This window comes from Phodopus roborovskii, unplaced genomic scaffold (genome assembly GCF_943737965.1).
Source record: "Phodopus roborovskii unplaced genomic scaffold, PHOROB, whole genome shotgun sequence".
Taxonomy (NCBI): Eukaryota; Metazoa; Chordata; class Mammalia; order Rodentia; family Cricetidae; genus Phodopus; species Phodopus roborovskii.
In genome coordinates, this window is record NW_026126460.1 from 12,104,765 (window position 1) to 12,128,722 (window position 23,958).

The window sequence follows — 23,958 nt, forward strand, 5'->3', positions numbered from 1 at the left end:
TAAAACTTTTTGATAAGGTTAAAATGTATAATTTTTATTAATTTTTAAAAGTTTTTGAAATTATAGTTTCAACATTTCTTCCTTTTTCTCCCCCAAACCTCAAATACCCCTGCCTGCTCTTTTTCAACTCCATCATCCTTTTTTCATTGTAATTACATGAATATACGTATATGTACAATATGTATACATACACATAATACATATGAGTATATACACATTCATAAATACAACCTGCTCAGTCTATATAATGTTAATCATACACATATTTTCAGGGCTGGCCATTTGGTATTGGATAACCAATCAGTGAGCTCTTCCCTGGGAAAGACTATGTCTCCTACTCTCAGCAACACTTACTTGCCTATAGATCTTTGTGTAGGGTTTGTTTGTAGCAAAGGGAATAACAGAATGAAGAAACAACCTACAGGTTAGGAGAAAATCACTGGCAACCATCTATCTATGAAGTTCACTTTGTCAACTGCATGTACAACTTTATGCCAGATCCCACTATAGATGGTTGTGAGCCACCACGTGGTTGCTGGGAATCAAACTCAGGACCTCTGGAAGATTAAGCAGTGCTCTTAACCGCTGACCCTTTTCTCCAGCCTGGGTTGTTTTTTGTAAGGGATTTCTGAAGCACACCTCTGGGTATGTCATGTTGGAATTTACAGAGGTGTTTAGATCTAGAGGGCTCCTTTGATAATCCTTCTATTAATCCTTTGATTTCATTTCATAGTTGGAGGGCAGTAGAAAATAGAGGCGTGATCTGTTTTGAGGAAGTAGGGGCTGAGAGTGTATCCTTGTGTCCTTGAACTGTATCTTGCCCTAGATCCTCTGTTTGATCTCTAGCACAAGATAAACAAGCATAGTCGCTCATGCCTATAATCCTGACCCTCAGGAAACAGAAGTTCAAGGTCATTATTGGTCACACAACAAAGGTAGAAGGCACTCTGGGCTAGATGAGACTCTACCTCAATTTTTTAAAAAATAAAATAGTAAAGGCAAGAAATAGCCAAGTTTCTTGTGATGTCTCCCTTTCCTTCTCCTTTAACACACAAAGCCTTTCCTTATTGCAACCCAGAGTACTCACAAAGCCCTTTGGTCTGAGCTCACCCTTTAATCTGGATACATGGCTAGAAGCAGTGCGGCATTTTAGGTGGCAGTGCCTGATAGCCACGGCCATAAACAAACTTCATAACAAAGTTTTCCAACTCAGGGTAAAGTACAGGGTGCACCCTGGCCAAATTCCAGACTCCAGAGGCGTTTTCAGCTTGCCTATGGACATGACACCCTTTCCACAGTTCATGAATATTTGTTTATACCAACTCCAGACTGCACTTAAGACACACACAGGAAAACATCTACTGGTCAATTGTTTTGTTTTGTTTTTTGTCTCTCAATTCTCCACAGGAGTCCAGAAATCAGAGCCCTTTGTTTTCATAATGATCACATAAATTGCACTGGTCTGGGTATTGGCTCTTTCTATGATGCATGCAGATATCAAAGCCTCACCATGCATTCTACAAATACCCATCAATTGAAACAAACGTAAAAAGAAATAGGGGTCTGGAGAGAGCAGTACGTGGCAGCGGCAGCTTCTATATCAAAACACATTCATCTGGTTTTGTAAGCAGAGGACTTCAGATGTAAACATTCTGACAGAGTCGAACAATCTAAGGGATGGCCAAGAAGGAAAAATCATCAAGTGAGAAGCAAGTAAGACGACACGTAGTGCATGAGAGAGGCCAGTCTTGAAATAGGATCTAGGAGAAGCTTGAACTCAATATCATCAAGTTATAGCCTCTATCATTCAGACTACGGGAGACTTCCTGATCACCTGAGACTCAGTTACTCTATGAACTTGAATTCTGGCAAGACTGATATTGGAATTGGCCTTGGAATCTGTTGTGGCTTATATGATACTAATTCAGTTTAGGACTGTTACTTTGCTGACTGTCAGAAAGATCTGAATATGAAACTTCAGGACATAAAATATAAGGAAAGAGTTAGAGTAGGAATATGTTGGGGGGGAAGTCCATGTTAGTTTTCTTATAGTATGGGCAAGAATATGAAAACGCTCTCTTGAAAATGTCAGCAAGGGCTACAAATGCTGTGTCTTTAGCCAAGCATGGGAATCTGTTGAATGAAAACCTTGCTTCTAAGTATGCTTCACCCACTTTCTATAGACAGCAAAGGGAATACATGATTCCCCCACAAGACTCTTAAGGAAATCCTCCACATATTACCACACAGTTAGGCCAGATCTTCAGAATTAAAGATAAATTCACAAAAGAAAGTATGTAAAAGCTGGTGTTTATATCCAGGCTACATACACATTTACATATTCTAAATAGTCTTTTTATAGCATCGGCAATATTTATTGAAATATTCTCCCGGGTAATTTCTGTGTTTATTGTTTACATACCATGTTTTATAAATGCTTCCACCTTTTTGTCACTTTGTGTGTCACTTTTGAAGTGGGTTCCTATGTAGCTCAGCTGGCTACTTATAATGTCCAAATTAGCATCAAATTTGCTGCCCCTCCTGCCTCAGCCTCTTGACAACTAGGACTATGGGTGTGTGCCACCACAGTCAGCCAACTTTTTATTTTGTTCTTGGTGTGTATTGAGACAAGCTCTCCTGTAGCTCCCAGGATGGCCTTGCACCTACCGTACAGCTGAGGATAACTTTTAACACCGAGCTTCCTGTCTCTGCCTTCCAAGTACTAGAAACACAAGTGAGTGCCACCAGGCCTCGAGCTATGATTATTGTAATGAAATTCCTCATGCCTGTACTCCACACTTTGTGAACGCCTTTTCTACATGGGAAACAGAAAAATATTCTTTATTACCTTTGCAAAATATTACAGTGTCTTCTGCTGAGTAGGCGTTTAATTAGTATGTGAAACATTTATCTAAATATAAACCTACCATTTTCAATTGGATAACAATATTCATAATCACAGTAGTGTGTATGTTTCTGGTGGTTTGGCATGTCCACTAGAGAAGACTACTCAGACATAGTCTATAGACAATTGAAAGTCTTTATCCCAGCCGGTGGGGACTACATTCCGATATTCAGGACCTAAGTGTAGTGCTGAGCATTTAGAGCAAGGAGCTTAAAGTAAAAAATTACATCCTGTTCTGTTGCTTGGCAGCTTGCGGGGGGATTATACAAGCAAGCAGTTTAACAGAAGCTAAGATAAGTTAGCTGGGTCATCTTGACCTAGGATTCCTAGAATGGAGTTGGGTAATTTTCCACGGGACTTTGACTGCTGCCTCCTTTGATACTTTTCCCTGTTCTTCTTATATTCAATTAACCCCAAGGTAGCCCTAGTGTCTCACTGTCTTTCCCAAGCAGAGCTGTAATGAAGAGATTTCTATGTCCTGTCAGAATTTCCATCCCATGCAGGTAAAATGAACAGGACTAAACAACTCATGGATACAAGGCAGTGGTGCAGGAAGAAAAAATGTAGGCCTAAAAGGCCAAGAGGTGGAAAGGGCTCATTCCTCACCCACAGGCTTGTACTCAAGCCCTGGCTTGTTTAGGATCATCTCCAGCTGCCTACGGTTAAAGTTGGAGGACTTGGGCAGCCCTGAATCTTCCACGGCCTGTAGAGGATGAGACAGTGAAGGGTAAATTGCCTGGTTGTTCCAAGAAGCAATGTTAAAGGAACTAAGGGTCAGAGGAAGTGAAAGCAAGAAAGAATCCAGTAAAACCCCTCTTGTGAAAGTTACAGATTTCTAGATCGAATCATGTATATTCCATTCTCACACCTGATCCTTCCTCTCCCAATGTCCCCTTCTGTGTTCTTTCCTCCAAGGACTCACCTCCCATGTGTCACGGGGCTGTACTGTTTTGAACAACAGTTTTCCATGCCTGTCTCATGGGATAACTGACCTCCAGGCAGGAATAGAATCATCCGTTTTAGAGACATACCCGAATCCATGTCAGGAGAGATAATACCCACTAAATCTCCAAGGGCTGGTAGTGTGAGAACCAGATGGTCTAGTTAGCTTTCTGTTGCTGTGATGAACTCCATGACTGAAAACGACTGGAGAGGAAAGGGTTTGTTTAATGTCTTACACTTCTAGATCACAAGTCATCATTGTGGGAAGTCAGGGCGGGGATGTAAGCAGAAACTGAAGCAGAAAACAGGGAGGAATTCTGCTTACAGGTTCACTCCCTCCCCCATTTATCTGCTGTCTTTCTTATCCGGGCCACTGCAGAGGGGTGGCACTTCTCACAGCTGTGGTGGGCCCTCTCACATCAATTCATGATCAATGACACAGTCTCAGGCAAACCTGACTGGAGAAGTTCCCCAACTGCAACTCCCTCTGAGTGACGTCAAGTTGACAGCTAAAACTAACTAGGGCACCCATCCAGACTGGGTACCACCCATCTGCTCTCAGAGTGCAATTCTGAGAGATGATGCAACCTCAGTGTGAAGCATGTGTATGGCAGTTTTATTAATACCCACAATTGCATGTGACACCTCCAAAAGACTAAGCAGGGGTAGGAGGGATTGGAGAGATGGCTCAGAGGTTGAAAACACTGACTGCTCTTCCAGAGAACCCGGGTTCCATTCCCAGCACCCACATGGCAGCTTACAACCATCTGTAACTCCAAGACCTGACACTTTCACACAGACATACATGCAGACAAAACACTAATGCACATAAAATTTAAAAAAATTTTTAAAGATTAAGGGGTACCGAGGAGATGCTTAGTGGGGTACCCATGATATATACCCACCCCCTTTGCCTTGTGAAACTCCCAAACACCTGTGATAACTCCCCTTCCGCATAATATAGTTTGCACTTATCCACCCCACAGGCAGCCCGGAGCCCTGAGTCCCTCACCCTTCTGTCCAAGTGCTAACAACCATTTATCTCAACAGCTGTTTTCTGTCAACCCTAACCCTTCCCCATAAAAGGGACCTCAAAAGCCAGTGAAGGGCTGCTCTCTGAACCCCCGACTTCAGGGAAGACAGTCATCTGGCTAGTGCCCGTACATTTTAAAATGCACCTTGCTTTAATGAGACAGTGGTGGAAATGGTCTCTTCTCGGGTCTAACCTTGACAGACTAAGGACCTGAGTTTGATCTCCAGAACTTACATAAAACAATAAACATAAGATTAAATCCAGGCGTGGTACATGTTTGCAATCCCAGCACTGGGAAGGGGGAGATAGATGGACTCTTGAAGCTAATTGGCTAGTCCCCTGGCCTATCCAGAATTCTAGGCCAATGAAAGACCTAGTCTCAAAGAAATTGTGGATAGCATCTAAAGATATACATAAGCACATACATGAAAGTGTAACCACATACATGTGCACCTACATATACAGGAACACACATACACATCACAAAGGGGGAAGGGGCCAAATCAGAATTATGACTTGAATATAAATATTTTCCTCCCCAAGTTACTGAGACAGAAGACTGCTAAATTATTTTCTTTCACAAGCAGGAAACAGGGTTTCAAAACTTCAAAAACAACTCTATGAAAAGGGACTTGGGAATTACTGTTTAGGAGTTTCATCAGAATAATTATCTATATATTCGCTCAAGAATATAAATCTTACAGTATTTATTCCTAGTATATGAATGGCTATTGGGAGCCAATCCCACATAAAGGGATACTCTCTCAGCCTAAACACATGGGGGAGGGCCTAGGCCCTGCTCCAAATGATTTGACAGACTTTGAAGACTCCCCATGGAAGGCCTCACCTTCCCTGGGGAGAAGAAAGGGGTTGGGATGGGGATTCGTGGGGAGCATGGGAGGATGGGAGGATACTGGAACTGGGATTGCTATATAAAACAAGACTGTTTCTAATTTAAATTTTAAGAAGATAAAAAAGAATATAAATCTTAAATAAGCAAGTTAGTTTTTACTGGCATCACTAGTGAAATAATTTTAAATACAGCAATTGATCACCTGCAAAGGCATTGAGAAATGAGTAACATACGGATCATCATAGTCCAACTACGCTTTCTTCAGGGTCCAAACAAGATCAAATCAGTTCTGGTGCTACAAGTGCGCCAAAGCTGCCAAATTTGAAGAATAAGACTTTAAACTCAGAGTTCAACCACTTTGGCTGGAACACTTCACCCAACACGGAGATGTTTTTCTACAGTTTTCCCTGCTTCTCTTTCTTTTCACTGGGTTTTCACACAGAAACTTCGTTGTGTGTATACTCTGGTGCCCTGACACTGAGCTGTCACTTGGACATCATTTCATGTGGTCATTGTTGCCCATTAACACACCGAAGCAGACACTGACCACCAGGTTCTCCCTGCAGCCCTGACTCCCTCCACACATGCTACAGATCCTCCTGGTTGGCAAACCCCACCACTTACCCTAAACTTCTGCAGTCCAGGGCCTGGGCTGCCCTTCCCTATATAGTCAGCCATTTTGGTTACCTGATCCTTTTGCCTGATCCTCTTTTGGGCCTCCTGGCTACTGGACCTGACTCCCCTCTCTCTCCTTTTCTCCCTCTCCCCACAGGGCCCAGCTCAGTCTGGTCATGTACACTCTAGACTCTCCCAGATGTCCCTACCTCTGACCATGCTCTCCCACATATGTAAAATAGCCTTCTCCTCTACCATACTTAGGAACAGTCATGCCCTTTCATTTTTACTTCTTTCCCCCCATTCAGTTAGTTTATATACTGAACATGGAATGGAATATTTAAGAAAAAGAGTTGTTTGTTCTAAGAATAATGCTAAGTTTGCAAAGTAACACACAGGGTTGGTCTAAATCACTTATCCATTCAAACACACAGGGAAGGACTAGTGTTGATTCAATATATGTAACGGAAGGTTGTCGAAGAGACTTTTAGAGGCATGTTAGTATGTGCTTAATTTAGCTGAATACACTTCAGCTATGCCTCCGTGAACAAAAACTCCCAAAAATAAACTGTCTGTAAAGGCTGCTCAATTAGTACTTCAGTGCTGTGGGGAGATGGGAATATTGCAGGTCCAAAGGTTAATTATCTTATCTTGGCCTAGCTCTCTGAAACAGCTGTTTAGCCCCAAATAAACACACAGAGACTTATATTAATCATAAACTGTTTGGCCAATGGCTTAGGCTTTTTACTGGCTAGCTCTCTCTTAATTATTAACCCGTAACTATTAATCTGTATATTTCTACATGGCCTTATCTTACCAGAGAATGCTCAGTATCCTATTTTCCTGGTAGCTACATGGCATCTCCCTGGTGGCTCCTCTCTGCATCCTCTCCCCAGAAGTCTCCTCATCTGGTAGCCTCACCTACACTTTCCTGCCTGGATACTGGCCAGTCAGTGTTTTATTCATCAACCAGTAAGAGAAACACATATACAGAAGAACATCCCCCTTCCACCTCTGTGTCAGAACTAACATCTTCTGTCTAACAGATAAAATCCTTTGGGAATATATTAACTAAGTGGACTACTAGTGTCCACCAATCCAAAAGCTAAGAATGTCATCAATAGCATCTTAGGCCTATAGAAAACCTCCCCATCTCACAATACCCTCCTCTCTGATGCATCCACCAGTGTATTTTAAATGTGCCTTGATTTAGGACCTCCTTGTTCTGTAAGACTACAAAAGCTTCATGAAACTGCTGCTTCCATGTTGAAACATGGAATCTGGGGCAACCTAAATCTATGTCCTTAGGCCATGGTTACTCAAAATGGCTCCAGAATAAACTATCTTATTCTCTTTAAGATCAGAGCTATGGTTTTCTTTTCTTTTGCAGAGACAGGGTAGCCCTAGCTATCCTGGAACTAGCTCTTATAGATCAGGCTGGCCTTAGACTCACAGAGATCTACCTTCCTCGGTCTCCTGAGTGCTGAGATTAAAGGCATGCACCACCATCACGCAACTAGAGCTACAATTTTCAGTACCCTCTAGCCTGCATGTAATAGACTTTCATATACTATCTTGCTGTGTGAACTCTGTTCCCACAGAACTTTGATTATCTCCCTGGGAGGACCACCCCCACCTGTCCAAGAAATGCCTCAGGCAAAATCTTTTCTCTTTTCTCAGCTGTGTGGCTTAGTGTGCTCAAGGGCATTGTGTGAGTAGCCCCCATTGTCCCTGAGACCTCTGTCTTCTGAGCATGTTGGCTATGGTGATGAGAAATGCTGTTTTTCACCATTTCTCTCTCTGAGTTAACTAGAATAAAAGCCTCACAGAATGCTAGTAAAGGCATAGCCTACATCCCCTGGTTCCACTAAATCTCAAATTCTTCCCGAGTTCCTCAGCAGTGGTCACTGTTGGGTCACGCCTGAGATCAGTCTGTGATAAACCACACTGCTTTGACCTGAGATTCAGGAAAGTGCATTTACATGGAAGTCCTGACTTTTGACTCTCCAGTGATAACAACGACATCATTTTTATCTGGTTTTGATTCTACCTCAAATGCATGAATATATGAGAATAAAAGTTGTAAATAAGTAATGGTGTCTGAAAAACATATTGTTACCTCAGTTCCATCACATTAAATATACCCACAAGCTTTCTATAGCTTTGGAGTGTACAATATATCTTCTCTCTTGTTTCTAATGGCATGTTCTACTTCCTTTTCTATTTTGGTACAAATAAGTAGAATCAAAATGCCAGAACCCTGCATCTATTGCTATTTTAGTAGCCTTGATAACTTCATTCTTAAAGAACCTAAAGGAATACCAAAAATAGCACCTGTGTAATGAAAGACAAACAATGGCTGTCCAGTGGATCAGCTTCTCCTGTCTTGGGGTTGCTCTGTATGCCTACGTTCATTACAATTCTCCTGGATCTCTTCCAATCAGCCCTAGAGGTGGGCCTCCCCCAAACATGCTCAGTTCAGAGCCATCACTGCACTGGAAGTCCTGAAAACATCTCCTGATTCAGTGATTTGATCAAAGGACTCATGGGCCCAATAGAGACAGTACAGGAAAACTTACGGGGATGGGATGTAGGAAGAAAAAGGAGCCTCTTCCCTGGAATCTGGTTGAAGTCTCTTACCAGTTGGGAATCAAGAATTTCAGCATAATTAGCAATGCGTGCTGTGATGGGTTGTAATGTTACACCACTCCTTCCTTCCATGTTTCTTTTCCCACACATTTTTTTTTTTTTTTTGGCATCTCAAACAAGGCTGCTAATTTTATATACAGAAAAGATGTCCTATTTCATGAATCCCTGAGAAATCATTTCACCTTGTCAATTGTGAGCCTGTCATATGCCCTTCAGGAACCACTCCATGATTTCTTATTAGCCCTTTGAGGATAATAACTCACTTAAATGGTATATATAGCTAGTATAAAGTGAAAGGGGACTTTCCCTTGAAAAGCCCATACCTATGCTTGGATTTATCTTATTCTTGTTCTTAATGGTCTATGCTTAAATCTATGTTTAAAAATGCACTTTAGGAAGCCAGGTGTGGTGGTAAATACCTCTAATCCCACCACTTGGGAGGCAGAAGCAGAAGGATCTCTGTGAGTCTGAGGTCAGCCTAGTCTACAAAGCAAATTCCAAGACAACCAGGCCTGTTACACAGAGAAACCCTGTCTCAAGAAATGGGGGGTGGAGGGATGGTGCTGTAGGTCTGGGCAAATGGTTCAGTTGGTAAAACTCTTCCTTCTACTCAAGATGAGATCTTGAGGTCAAGCCCAAGAACTCAAGTGAAAACATTGGATGTGGCTATACCTGCGCGTAATCCCAGAGCTGAGGAAGCAGAGGCAGACAGATCTATCAGGTCAATGTAGCCTGCTTGGTGAAAAGACTGCCTCAACAACAACTATGTGGACAGCATCAGAAGAACGACACCCAATGTTAATCTCTGGCCTCCTTGAGCATGCACCCACTTACATGTGCATATGTGCATGCACAGACACATACACACACACTTGCACGCACACACACAAAAACAGACAGACATGGACATACACACACAAATATATTGTTAAAAAGACAAAAGAAGCCGGGCATTGGTGGCACATGCCTTTAATTCCAGCCCTTGGGAGGCAGAAGCAGACGGATCTCTGTGAGTTCAAAGCCAACCTGGTCTACAGATCCTAGTTCCAGGACAGGCTCCAAAGCAATACAGAGAAAAACCTGTCTCGAACCCCCCAAAACAAACAAACAAACAAAAAAAACCAAAAAAACAAAATGAAACAAAAAAATCTAAAAAACAAAACAAACAAAACCAAAAGAAGCTATTCTATACCTGTAAGAATTTCAGAAATTCTTTTTAAATACAATTTATGTTTGTTTAATAAAATTAAATTTTGTGGTCCCCCCCCCCCCCCCCCCGCACCTATAGTCAACTCAAAAGATGCAAAATAAAGCTCAGCCTTCCTGATTCTGAAAAAGGATTTCGGACAATTGTTTTCTTCTGGTGAGCACGAGGTGGCGCTCCTCTCCAGACTAACGGCTTCCTCAACGGACAAAGACAGGGCCAAGGCTTGAAAAAGTTGACATCAAAGGAATTTTCATCCATTCAATCTCTGTGTGTCACAAAAGGCTTCCAGATTTTCATTTTAAAGAAGGAAGGGGGGAAGGGAGGGAGGGAGGAAGGAAGGAAGGAAGGAAGGAAGGTGAAAGGAAGGGAGATTACCAGTATGGCTTAGTGTGTAAAATCCCTTACCACAAGCCCGGTGACCTGAGTTCAAGCCCCAGAAGCCATGTAAAGGTGGCTTCCACATACATTCTGTAGGATGAGCCACCCCCTCACACTGTATTCACTACTACTCACACACACACACACACACACACACACACACACACACACACACACCCCACGCTGAAAGCCCTTTTAGAAGGGGGGGGGGGGAGAGGAAGAAAGAACGAGCCATAAGCTATTCGAGAACCCAGTCCCACAGAGTGTGCTTATGCTGATATGTGAGAGAAAATTAACTTGTCACGATGAGTTCCACTGACAGTGAATTTAATCGTTGTTCTGCTTTAAAGTCTTTGTATTAAAAAAAAAAAAGATTTTCTCCTAAGCTGTCCCTGTCCTTTTGACTCTCATGTAATTCCACTGTAATCGATCAAAAGTGCTACTTGGATGTCTGTGGCCTACTTGTCACCAGTTCTTTCCTGGCTCCTACCAAAGGTATCTGCTGAGACATCAGGCAGGAAGGGATCCTATACTATAGCTGTTCTACCCCAGCCTGGTGGTTAGAACCCAGTAAAAGGGAGCAGGGGTGGGGGTGGGCGCACATCTTCACCTTGGCACTAAATCTTGTTTTTCAGGCAAGCTTTACCCACACTAAGTGGTAGGAATTGCTTAGTGTAGATGAAGCCTTTCATTTGATCTCAGGTACTGCTAGGAAGAAAAAAAGTTAAAGATCTGTCTTATTTTGAACCTCTCTCTCTCTCTCTCTCTCTCTCTCTCTCTGTGTGTGTGTGTGTGTGTGTGTGTGTGTGTGTGTGTGTGTGTGCGCGCGTGCATGTGAAGGATCCTGTTCTATTCATAGTCATTTTCCAGTGCAGAGCACGGTATCTAAGATGGAGATGTAAATCTTTTTGGATAATACTCTGAGCTACAAAGCCAGACTTAGACTTGTGGCTCTTTAATTTTATGTACAAAACAATGGGCTACCAGGGAGAGCTGTCTAGGGTCTAAAACTTTTAGTTAAGTATTCTGAGAGATTGTCATATAGCCAACCTTCAATTCATTATTGATACTTTGATAAGCACTGACTTTAAGTCCAAATAGTCAATAAGAAGTGTTTTATTATACCTTTATGTTATAAATCCTTACAGGTAGCAGTTACTCTGTGCCTAGCCCCAATACAAAAGAATCACCACAAACAGATCACAAAATCCATATTTGATCTTCATCAGGCCAGAATTATTGCTCCTCATCTTCCCAAACTAGGAAACTAACCACAGAAATGCTAAGTGACATAATCCACCACTTGAAGCTAGTGAGAGGGCAGGACCCAGGTGTAGGCCATGGCTATGGCATTTTGTGAAACCACCTCCATTCTGGGTGAGCTGTGACCATTTCTGTACCTACAACGATTTTGTTTCTAGAAATATAGTCATGTTTTTTCCCCTCTAGATTCTTGACTGCCCTCCCCTTTGCCCCCCTGCTCCAGTAATGGCCAGGTAGGAAAGATGGATATGGCTCTCCGAATGTTCTCGAACTGACTCCTCACTGGTTGCTTTAGTATGGGCCAACGGTGGACCCAAAAGGGAAACTTTTCAAGCCCCTCTGCCTGGTCCTAAAGCCACCCCGGCTAGTAAACAGAAGGCAGGATCTGATGCTTATAGAGAAGCCTCGCATCCCTTCCTCCCCGCTCCCCACGAAAATCTGTGATGCCTGAAGTTGCTTGCTTCCTCATCTGCCCTTGCTTTCCCACCCACCAATGTGTACGAGATCAGCCACATCATTTCTGGCTGTCGTTTTGCTGCCCCCTCCCACTGAGGGCGAAAGGAACAGATGACTCCTTTATTGCATGAAACACACAGGAAATATTTTATTAATGTCCAGATGGAGAAAATGGTAGAGTAAAAAAATCTCAGTAGAAATCCATGACTCTCCTCAGAGAGCCCACCCTGGCATTCATGGCGCCCCAGTCGTGGTAGCGCCGGTACTCCCCGGGCCTCAACAGGTACTGCCGCCCCCGGTAGTTGGGCATCTCGTAGAGGACCCAGCAGCCCTCCAGCACGTGCAAGGAGTGGAAGTCACTGAAGTGGAAGCGGTCCTGGAGGTGGGAGCAGTCGTCGGTGATCTCCACCATCTGACCTCTGTAGTCCTCGCGCTCGTAGATCCTGATCCTGTGAGAGCTGGACTGTGTGACACGCAGAGTAGACAAGGGGATGTCAGAAAACCTGACCTGAGCTGGGCAATCCAGCACGGGCTGCCTGGGGGATGGGCTCCTTACCTTTTCTATACCAAAGGTGACTGCCTTGGAAGAAAGGCACTGATACCAGCACTACACTGCATAGCCCAGGAGGCTGTACACAGTGAGACTCAAGAGGTCACCACCACCCACTTTCCTTTGATGTAAACGACACTCCATGAAATTTTCTGATGTTGCTATCTACGCACTGATGACCCTCCTCAGCGCCATTTGTAAGGAAATATATATATATATATTTTTTATATATATTTATATTTATATTTATATTTATATTTGTTCCCCTAGATTCATGGTGGTCTGAGGCTCTTTTTGGAAGGTACAAAAATGATTTGGTATTACAATGAAAAACCAAATATATCCTTAGCAAAAGCCACCATCTTGAATCTCAGTAGCATTAGGAGAAACTGGAGAGAGAGGAAGTCAAATTGCCTCTTCCTCATGAAGAGGATGGAGCAATTCAAGAAGAAAGCTCAACCCAGATCAGATATCTCCCCCCCCATCTTTCTTTGAGACCCTGGTACTCTCAAAGGCTGTAAAGAAAGGATAGCCTAAAGATTGGGGTCCAACTCTCAGCTCTGACCTGTCCTCTGGTCAATCAGTTTTGGGTAACACCAATAATGAAAGATCCCAAAGGGGCCAGAGTCACCCTTTAGAGCAATGCAAGGTCAGTGTCCCTGCTCCTTCCTAGCAGGAGCTCTTGTCTCAGGGTCTTTCCCATCCTCACAACCTACTGTAGGAAGGGGTCTCCTGGCAAAGGGAATGAGCAGCTGCTGGTAAGGCACCTTCTGCTGGGCCGGTGTTCGGCTCTGCAAAGGACTCACACATGTGCAGACGAATTTGGTCCTCAGGACAGCCTGTCACACAGAGAGCAGGCCTTATGACGAGATGTTCTTTTTTTTTTATGAGAAAGCTAAAGGCCAGTGCTTTGAGTGGCGGAAAGGAGCAGGAGGAAGGGTATGGGGTGGCTAGGTAGATGGGGGGAGGGGGAGGCAGTGCCTAATATCTGATTTCAATCTCACACAGGTGATATGTTCCCCATATTAGATGGGATCCAGACTGTTGGGGCTTCCTTTGGATGACAGTGGGATGTCGCTGAAGCCCTGGACTTCCTTTTCCCCATCCCTTGGCAGGTGTTATGTAACCCGGCTATGCCCATCAGCTCAGCCCTGTATGATCAGGCCTGATAAGTACACGAAGTCAGAAGCAGGGTGAACAGCCTTAATCCACCGAGCAGCCTGTTGGTATTCATGCCCATGGCCCAGAGGCTCAGAACCAAACAGTGCTGTTTATTCCAGTTCTGGCGAATTTGATTTCAGCAAAGTAAATGAAAATGGCCAGTGGAGAACTTCAGACATGTTTTTCAGGGGGCCCTTGGAGAACTTAGTAAGCATATAGGACACAGAGCCAGAAGGAAGATGACAGCCACTTCCACCCCACCCCCTGTCACCGGCCTTAGCTCACCTTAGATGTCACTAGCTGCTTAGCAACACCTAACTGACTGTAGATCAGGGGCCACTAGGAAGGGACTCACGTGGGGGATGAGGCGACAGGAACGGACAGAGTCACTGAGGCCCATCCACTGCTGGTAGTCAGGGTAGTCCCCACGCCTCAGGAAGTACTGGCAGCCTGTGAAGTTGGGCTGCTCATAGAGCATCCAGCAGCCACTGTCCACACGCACAGAGTTGCAGCGGCTGAAGTAGGGCTGCAGGTTGGAGTGGTCGCTGCTGCACTCATAGTGGCGGCCCTGGAAGCCGCGGTCCTCATAGAAGGTGATCTGTAAGGCAAGGCAGGGCTCAGAGACCTGATGTGGCATGGACCCCAGGGCAGGACCCTCCCCAGGCCCTGGGTGCTCTGGGCTCACCTTCCCCATGGCTGGTGGAGTCAGTTCGGATGGGATGGTGCTGTTGGGTGTGTATGGCTGGGCGCGCAGGGTCTATATAGCAGGAGGTCTGCTGCGTTTGCAGGAACAGCACAAAAGGGGCACGCGGTGGGACTGGGCACTTTCTCTCCTTTCTATATAATGACTGTGGGGGAGGTGTGGGTTATTGTATGTTTTCCCTTAGCCTCTCCAGAGCTTTCGAATGGATGACGAATCACTGACCTGGTTAAAAGGGTCACTTGATGCCGCTCTGGCCTTTAAATGAAGCCGATTTGGGAAACTGAAATGGAGCGAAGGTGCTTAACTCGTTAACATTTGTAATGAAATGTTTTGGCTACCTTTTACAAATTCAGACAATGTGTATTTGAATACCAATGCAGGCTAGTTACCCGGCCTGACAGCGCTTCACAGGGAAAGTGGAAGGTAGGTGTGACTGCACCTTCTCTCCACAGGATGATGGGGGTCTATGGGACTCTGCTCTGTCTTTAAGAACTTTCTTACAGCGGGCATGGTGGCTCACTCTTGAAGCAGAGGCAGGCAGATCTCTGTGAGTTCGAGGCCAGTCTAATTTACAAAACCTACCAAACAAAAAGAGCTTATAAGCTCTGTGTTGGTCAGCTGGGAACTAGAGAGCTAATGCTAAAGTGACAGGAAGGTGTGCCTAACTAAAGAAACGATGTTCAGACACCTCAGCTCTGTTCCTTGGAGTGTGAGTGCAGCCACCCCCATCTTCTGGGGCCTCATCACCCATGCCTCTCACAGCGCAGTCAGTGAGACTCTCAGCTTTGGGGCTCATGGGGTGACTAATCATTATAACCGTGGTAAGTTTGTCCTTAACGTTCTGCTGAAAAGTTAACCCAGTTTGTTCTGGCATATGATAAATGTCAGGGATTTGTAAGGAGGACGCTTGGAATCACACAACCTTTCAAAGACTCTACCTACGCTGGGCCATGGTGGCACAGGCCTTTAATCCCAGCACTCGGGTGGCAGAGGCAGGTGGAGCTCTATAAATCCGAGACCAGCCTGGTCTCAGAGCCAGTTCTGGCTGCCGATAAATGCAAGGGATTTGGAAGGAGGACGTTTGGAATCACACAGTCTTGCAAAGACTCTACCTTCATCACCCTGGAGCAAACCCTGAGTGTCCGATAGTGAATGCAATGGCTATAGGGGTTGGACTCTCTCTTCCTGTCCTCATGACTCCCAACAGCCACAGGTACCTCACTCTCTTTAAAGAAAGGCTTCTTAGCCTTGGTGCAATGCTGGCATTTGGGCTGAAACCTTCTGGTGTGTGGGGCTGTCCTGAGCAATGCAAGATGCTTCTACCAGCAGGTGTCAGCTGACCCTCCCATCTAATTGTGACAGGCAAGCCTGCTCCTTTAGCAGTCAATGGAAAACAAAATTTCCTTCTCCCTTGTCCTGGAGAACCACAGCCTCTGAGGAAGCTGCTCTTCAGCCTGTGTCTCAAACACAGTCTCTTTCCTAAGTAGGGGCTCTTAGTGTCTGGGTCCCATACTCAAAATTGTTTTCCCAGAACAAAATCATCTGGATTTATTCCTAGATTTAACAAGCCTGGTCACATATTTTCTTTTAAAAATTATTAATTTGGGAGCCTGGCGGTGGTGGTGCACGCCTTTAATCCCAGCACTCAGGAGGCAGAGGCTGGTGGATCTGTGTGAGTTCAAGACCAGCCTAGTCTACACAGCTAGTTCCAGGACAGCCAAGGCTACACAGAGAAACCCTGCCAAAAAAAAAAAAAAAAAAAATTTGGGAGCAGAAGGAGAAAAAAATAAAAATCACAGTCTTGTACCAAAACAAGGTACCGCTGATATACATTTTTATTATTTATTTATAATTTTAAATTGCCTGCATGTATGGATATGCACTACATGTACACCCAGTGCTTGCAATAGTCAGAAAATGAGGCTTTAGCTCCTTAAATGAGTGGTTATGAGTCACTCTGAGTGTTCTGGGACTTGAGTCTTCTGGAAGAGCAGTAAGGGTTCATAATTGCTCTGTTTTTCCAGCCCTTGCTTCCTTCCTTCCGTGTGTGTGTGTGTGTGTGTGTGTGTGTGTGTGTGTGTGTGTGCACGCGCGCGCTGTATGTGTTGAGGTAGGGTTTCTCTATGTAGCCCTGGCCATCCTAGAACTTGCTCTGTAGACCAGGCTGGCCTAGAACTCACAGAGATCCACCTGCCTCTCCAGAATGCTGGGATTAAAGGCATGCACCACCCCCACTGCCTGTGTTTGTATATTCTTTTAAAATTCCAGTCCTTATTCTTTTGACCTAATATGTACATCTCTAGAATCTGTCTGAAGGAAATAGTTAAAGGTGTATACAAAGACAGTTGTATCTAAAAATAGATATGAGAAATGTCCTGAACAGTATGTTAATTAAGTAAATTACGAAATATTTGTTTGATGAGTTGCTCTAAAACCTGAGGATTTATGTAAGAATATAGAAAATGTTCAGCATATGTTAAGGGGGAGAAAGTAAGTATATTAAACATAAAACTGCAAAAAACACTTCTGACCATAAAAGTAAAGAAGTTATAAACATGTAGAAATGAATCTTCTGCTTGTGTATTGGAATATTAAGATCGTTTAGATGTCACAAAAATAACCTACAGAGTCAAGGTAACTCTATCAAAACCCAGCAATCTTTTATCCAGAAATAGAAAACTGTAGCCTGAGATTCTCCTGACATCTCAAAGGACCCAAACAGCCAAAACAAATTTGGAAAAGAACATAGTTCCCGATTCTAAAATTCACTACAAACGATGGTAATAAAATAGTGTGGTACCAGTGTAAACCCAGACTTGTAGACCAATGGAACAGAGTCAGGAATCGTGGGGGAAAAAAAGGCCTTGTGTGTGTTTTCAAAAGCACTTTCATAAGAATGTTAAGGTCACTCAGCAGAGAAAATATATTAAACTAAATTGAAGAAGCCACACACGACAAAACAAAAATGCTACAATTCCATTTATTTGAGATACCTAAGATGGTCTGATGCAAAGACAGCAAATAAAATGAATGATGCTTCTCAGATGTTGGGCTTTGGGAAATGGGGAGCTGATATTTTATAGGGCAGAATTGTAGTCTGGAATGTTGCAAATTTCTAGAGGTAGATAGTGGTGATATCAAACATCATGATGCATAAGACACTCTTAAAATCATATGAGTCAAGATGTCAACCATGTTCACACAGCACTTACTTCCATGGGAAGACAAATTAAGAGTAACATTGTTTATTTTTAAATTTTTATCTGTGTGTCAACATTTGGGTGATGGAAATATTTTACTTCAAAATCAAAACAGTAACAGGCGCTTCATTTGAAAACTACTCTTACTGGGGACTGGAAAGATAACTCCTTGGCTAATGGTGCTTATTGTACAACTATGAGGATCTGAATTCAGATTCTAGGACCTATACAATAAGCTGTGGTCTTATTATGTAATAATAAGGTGTGGTCTCATGCAACCTGTAAACTCAGTGCTGTGTGTAAGAGGAGACAGGAGGATTGTAGGGGCTGACTGGCAGCCTTGCTGAAAAAAACAAGAGCTCCAGATTTGGGGGGGCACCCTGACTCAAAGGAATAAGGCAGGGAGTGACAGAGGAGAATATCAGATGCTTCTACGTGACCCTCTCACATATATTATGCACATATACCACACTCACACATGCAATAAACTATATTAATATTTTGTTGCACTTCATATCCTTGATTATCATGGAACCATTATTGTAGCTCAGTTATGGAATCAGCTTATTGCCCATTAATGGATGAATGGCTAAAGAAAGTGTTATATGAAGTTTATTCAACCAAAAGAAGAATGAAATCATGTCATCGGCAAGGAAATGGATAGAACAGGTAGTCTATCATTCAGGCTTAGAAAGGCAAATATTGCATATTTTTTTTCTCATGGACAGAATCTAGATCCTAAAAAAAGATGTAAAAGTATAAGGAGGGACTATTTGGATAGAGGAAGAGGACCAGTTTGAGTGGGGGGGGACATGGGAATAAGAAAGGATAAAGAGGGTGGTATGAATGTGATTTAAATACATCACATGCATGCAAGAAAATGTCATAATGAAACCAGTTACTTTATACAGTGCACACTAACAAAAAAGAAAAACACTGTTGCATTTCAGCAAACATAAATAAAATGTTTAGGTGGTGATTATATCATAAATATAATTTAAAATTTTTAAATGTTAGCTACAACTATATCAAACATCTTCCAGACTATGATTCCCTAAGTATTCTCTCAGAAATACTCGTGTTCATTATTTAAAAAAAGTGCTTTAGTTTACTACTCCTGTACTACAAAAGATTGGGCATTTCATATATATGTATATATATATATATATATATATATATATAATTTTTTTCTTATTTCACACATCAATCCCAGTTCCCTCTCCTTCCCTCCTAGATTGGCCATTTCTAATTCTTTATTACTATGACTATTATTCAAATAAACACTTTGCATATATGGCTTTCTATTTTCAGAATTTGTTTCCTAGGACACTGGATCTAAAATTAGTTCTCATTTTTTCTCTCCTGCCTTATTTTTGTTGTTATTTTGTTTATAAGACACTGGTTTTTTTTTTTTTTTTAGATCACCCTGGCTGGCCTTGAGGATGCTGGCCTTGGGCATGCTGGTCTTAAAAATGTTGAGACTACAGGCTTGTAGTATACCTGTGCCTGGCTTCTCTGCTGTTCTGACAACATTCTTTTTTGAAAAATATTTATTTACTTCATATGTATGTGTGTGTGTGTGTGTGTGTGTGTGTGTGTGTGTGAGTGAATGTACATGCAACATGCATGTTCAGTGACAGTGGAGGTCAGAAGATGGATTGGATCCCCTGGGCCTGGGGTTACAGAGAGTTGTGAACCACCATGTGGGTGCTGGGAACTGAACTCAGGTCTTTTAGAAGAGCAACAACTACTCTTTTCATTATTTTGGGGGTTGTTTGTTTGTTTTTGAGACAGGATTTTTTTTTTTTTTTTTTTTTTTTGAGCAGCTTTTGGCTGTCCTGGAATTTGCTCTGTAGACCAGACTGGAGCAGTAAGTGTTCTTAAATGCCAACCAGCATTAAATGTCTCCAGTCCCTCATGACACGCTCTATTATCACAACTAAGGAACTTTGAAAGTGCCAACTGTAGGCTCCATCTCAATTGTCCTCCCTTAGTAGGTTGTGAATTCCAAGGATTATAAATGAATTAAAAAGTATTAAGAATTAAATTTTTCTCTGTGTTTAATAGTATGTAAAATAATAACATCAGTATTTAAAATTTTCTTTTCTGTTAGTGTCTTTCTCACCTTGTATTTCCTCCCTCAATCTTTATTTATTCACTTTCTTCTGATATATATCACTCTCTAGAATCTGATATTTTAAGGTCCTCTTTAAACTTGGGAATGTGTGCTCTAGGCACAGTTGTCACTACGGATAAAGATTGCTCTTAGTGTTCTCCTTCACTCATCCTTTCTTGTGTATTAAACTCAGTTGCATTTTACACCTACCCTTGGTTACCAAGGATACCTACCAGTTTCAGGATGACAGAGATGTTGGTTAAGGCGGGACACAACACCTGAGGCCTTGCTGTTATTGTCAACCTGATGGATCAGCTATCCCTAATTCTGGTGCTACCCCAGGGCTTCTAATCCATGAAGCAACAGGCTTCCACCTTGCTTGTCTATTTAAAATGGACTTGCTACTCTTAATTCTAAAACAGTCCAACCAACTCCGGTCTCATCCTGGCTGTGGGATTAGGGTATTTTGAGCTGCTTGGAAAGACTAGGTGGAGGACTAGCAGCTCAGCAGGCAGGTGGAAAAGAGTAGTCCAGGTGAGGGCAAGATTTGAGGAAGGGCAAAGGGCAGTGGAGTCATTTGTTGTGTGTAGAGGTGAGAGCAAGGGTGGCTGCAGTTAGATAATAAAGCTAAACTGATGACTTGGGGCTAGTTTCTCAAAGAAACAGGTTTTTTTTTTTTTGTTGTTGTTGTTGTCTTTAGGTCTCAGGCCCTTTTTAAATACTTAAAAACATTGTCTTTTTAATTAGCATACATTAATTATACATAATAATAGATTTCATTATGATATTTTTATAGATTTATAGTATAGAATGTATCTTCTTCCCAGCTTGTTCATCCCTCTTCTACTTTCATCTCTCTCTCTCTCTCTCTCTCTCTGCCTTTCTCCTACTCTCTGACAGACCAATGAGTCATCAAGGTTTCATTAAGGTTGGGTGAAAGGCATTGAAAGCAATATAAGAAATTTCTCTATCCCCCAGCAACCATTAGTGAGTCTCTTGGACCCCTCCCAATTCCTGGACAGGATATTGATCTTATGCATTTCTCATGCAGGTGTGAGTTCAGAAGTGCCCTGTGTGGTGGTTTGAATGACAATGGCCCTCATAAGCTCATATATTTGAGTCCTTGGTTCCCAGTTGGTGGAACTATTTGAGAAGGATTAGGAGATTTGGCCTTGTTGGAGGAAGTGTGTCACAGGGTGTGGATTTTGAGGTTTCAAAAGACTCATGTGATACCCAGTGCTCTCTCTCACTGTCTCTAGCTTATGGTTACACCAAGAGCTCCCAGGTGTTTCCTCAATCTGCCATCACAGACTCTAACCCTCTGAAATCATGAGCCAACTTAAAAACATTTTCTTTTATAAGTTGCCTTACCACTGGTGTTTTAGCGTAGCAATAGAAATTTAACTAAGACACATGCCTATGATGGAAAGATAACATTCTACCATACTTCACCTCTCCCAAGGCTCTTACAGTTTTTCTACTCTCTTTTCCACAATGTTCCCTGAGCCTTGGGTAGTGCCATGTAGAGGCCCTACTTATGGCTGAGTATTCAATAGTCACTTATTCTCCTGGCTTTGACTAGTCATGCATCTCTCTCTGCAGCTATTGCTGCTCACTGCAAAAAAGAAACTCCTCTGAGCAAAGCCGGTAGTAACACTAATCTAGGGGATTAAAGATAATTATTTAGAAGGCAATCCAACAGGTACATCATATCTATTTAGAAAAAGTAACAGTGGGAGCTTTCCAACTAGGGGCTATGACCTTCTTAGTCAAGGGTGTTTGGCCAAGTTCATGGTACCAGACTTTTAGCATCCTGTGGAGGAGAGAAATGATGCAATCAGGTGAGTCAGTGTTTATGGTTTATGCACTTAGAAGGATACACACACACACACACACACACACACACACACACACAGCAGTACAACAGAAGAGAAGATAGTAAAAGTAAGATGCAAGAAGAGAGGCAACGTAAATGAATACAGGTCTTAGTTTTCTAGAACATTATACATAGTCGGCTAGCACATGTTGTGTGTGTACAAGATTGTATAAACATATATGTGCTTTGTCTAAACAAGGGGGATGAAGCTATCGAGTATCCATGTGCTTAAATTCAATTTTTGATTGGTTGTTTGCATTGATCCCATGGTAGGAATCAGAAGTCTGTGCTGTCACTACTTTGATATGAATCTTCCTGGTTCCATAATGAAACCCAGTAATTTCTGAAGAAAAAAGCTTGTTCCCATGCTATCTCAGCTACACTTTGCACTAACAATAGAAAATGCACTTCACGGGGCTGTGCACACATGGGCCTATTTTACCCTCATTACAAGATGTCTCCAGGTTATGGTTGTTGGTAATGATTCAGATCTTTGAGGACATCAAGGTCAGCATATCTGGAATCTTTATGTCCTTTCCTTTCCAAGTGTCACCTTCTTGATGTGAGGTGACTGAAGTACAGGGGATGTACTGCTAGAGCATCTGCCCTCTCAGGCAAGTGCCCTCTCTACTCTGTATGTTCCTCCACTTTACCTTCCCATAGCCACATTGGTGCTAGGTGAGCACCACACAGAGAGGGAGCCTGGCAGAGATTTGCAAACTCATTCTTTTCACACAATTTCTGGGGAATCAGAAGTGCTCTGAAAGGCCTGGACGGGTGGCTCAGTGGTTAAGAGCTCTGGCTGCTCTTCCCAGGAAGCCTGGGTCTATTTCCGGAACCCACACGGCAGTTCACAACTGTCTGTAACTCAAGTTCCAGGGGACACACAGCCTCTGTGGGCACCAGTAATGTAAGTGGTGCACAGACATACATGCAGACAAGACATCCAGCCACATGAGAGAGAGAGAGAGAGAGACAGAGAGAGAGAGACAGAGACACAGAGACAGAGATTTTGAAGTCACTTAAGGGTCCCTAGTCTTAGAAACCTGATTTCAAAATAGGGACACTCTCTTTGAACCTTGGTTTCCGGGTGGTCAGTCCTCAAAGAAACTGAACATAGAGGAGATTTCTAACCATCTTGTTTGAAGCAACAAGTTTTTTTTTTTTTTTAATTCTTCTCTTGTGTATTACATACCCATCACAGTTTCCCCTTCCTTCCCTCCCCCAGTCTCCCTGCACATTTCCCCTCTTCCCGAAGTTTCCCCCTACCCCCCACCTCCCCTCAGACAAGAGCAAGGCATCCCAGGGACAGCATCAACCAACCAATCATGACATAGCAAGCTACAGTGAGACCAGGCACATACTATCACATCAAGGCTGGACAAGGCAGCCTGATAGTAAGAAAAGGGTCCTACAAGTAGGCAAAAGAGTCAGAGACAGCCCCTGCTCCCACTGTTAGGAATCTCACAAGAACACCGAGCTACACAATCATAACATGTATGCAGGGGACTTAGGTCAGACCACTACAGACTTCCTGAACTCTGCCAGCCCCCATGAGTCCTGGTCAGTTGATTCTGTGAGTGTGCCCTATTGGTGTCCGTATTGATGTCTGGGTCCTCCAATCCTTCCTCCCACTCCTCTATAGGACTTCCCAAGTTCTTCCTAAGCTTTGGGTGTGCTTCCAAATCTGCTTCAGCTCCCATCAGTGAAGCAACACGTATTTCAAAGGCTGAAGACTCAAATGAAATAGTGGTGTGATGGTATTCTGCTTTTACTTTTTAAGAGATTTTAAAAGCTTTTATTTTATATGAGTGTTTTGACTGCATGTGTGTATCTACAACATGTACCTGCCTATGTCAAAAGAGGGCATTATATCCTCTGGAACTAGAGTTACAGACAGCTGTGAGCTACCATATTGGTGCTCGGAACTTGACCAGGGTCCTCAAAAGTGCCCTTAACCTCTGAGGTAGTCCTCCAGTCCATGAATATGTTATAAACTGTAAAGTGCTCTTCATATGAGAGTGTCCCTCTACTGTGAGAATTGTTACCCA

General features: G+C 43.0%; 1 protein-coding gene across 1 annotated transcript; it reads right to left on the bottom strand.

Annotated features, from left to right (window-relative positions):
* Positions 1-12,491: 12,491 nt before the first annotated feature.
* On the bottom strand, positions 12,492-14,706 carry LOC127226382 (gamma-crystallin E). Its single transcript, XM_051190364.1, has 3 exons — positions 14,698-14,706; positions 14,368-14,610; positions 12,492-12,764 (listed from the first exon to the last, which is right to left on the bottom strand). Exons 1-3 carry the CDS (start codon positions 14,704-14,706, stop codon positions 12,492-12,494), a joined length of 525 nt encoding a protein of 174 aa, XP_051046321.1.
* Positions 14,707-23,958: the final 9,252 nt, after the last annotated feature.

Bases quoted from the DNA above. Each gene is read 5' to 3' on its own strand.
- LOC127226382 (XM_051190364.1), bottom strand. The intron at 12,765-14,367 runs GTGAGTCCCTTC...CGTGTCACACAG, and splicing joins CCTGTCGCCTCATCCCCCAC to TCCAGCTCTCACAGGATCAG.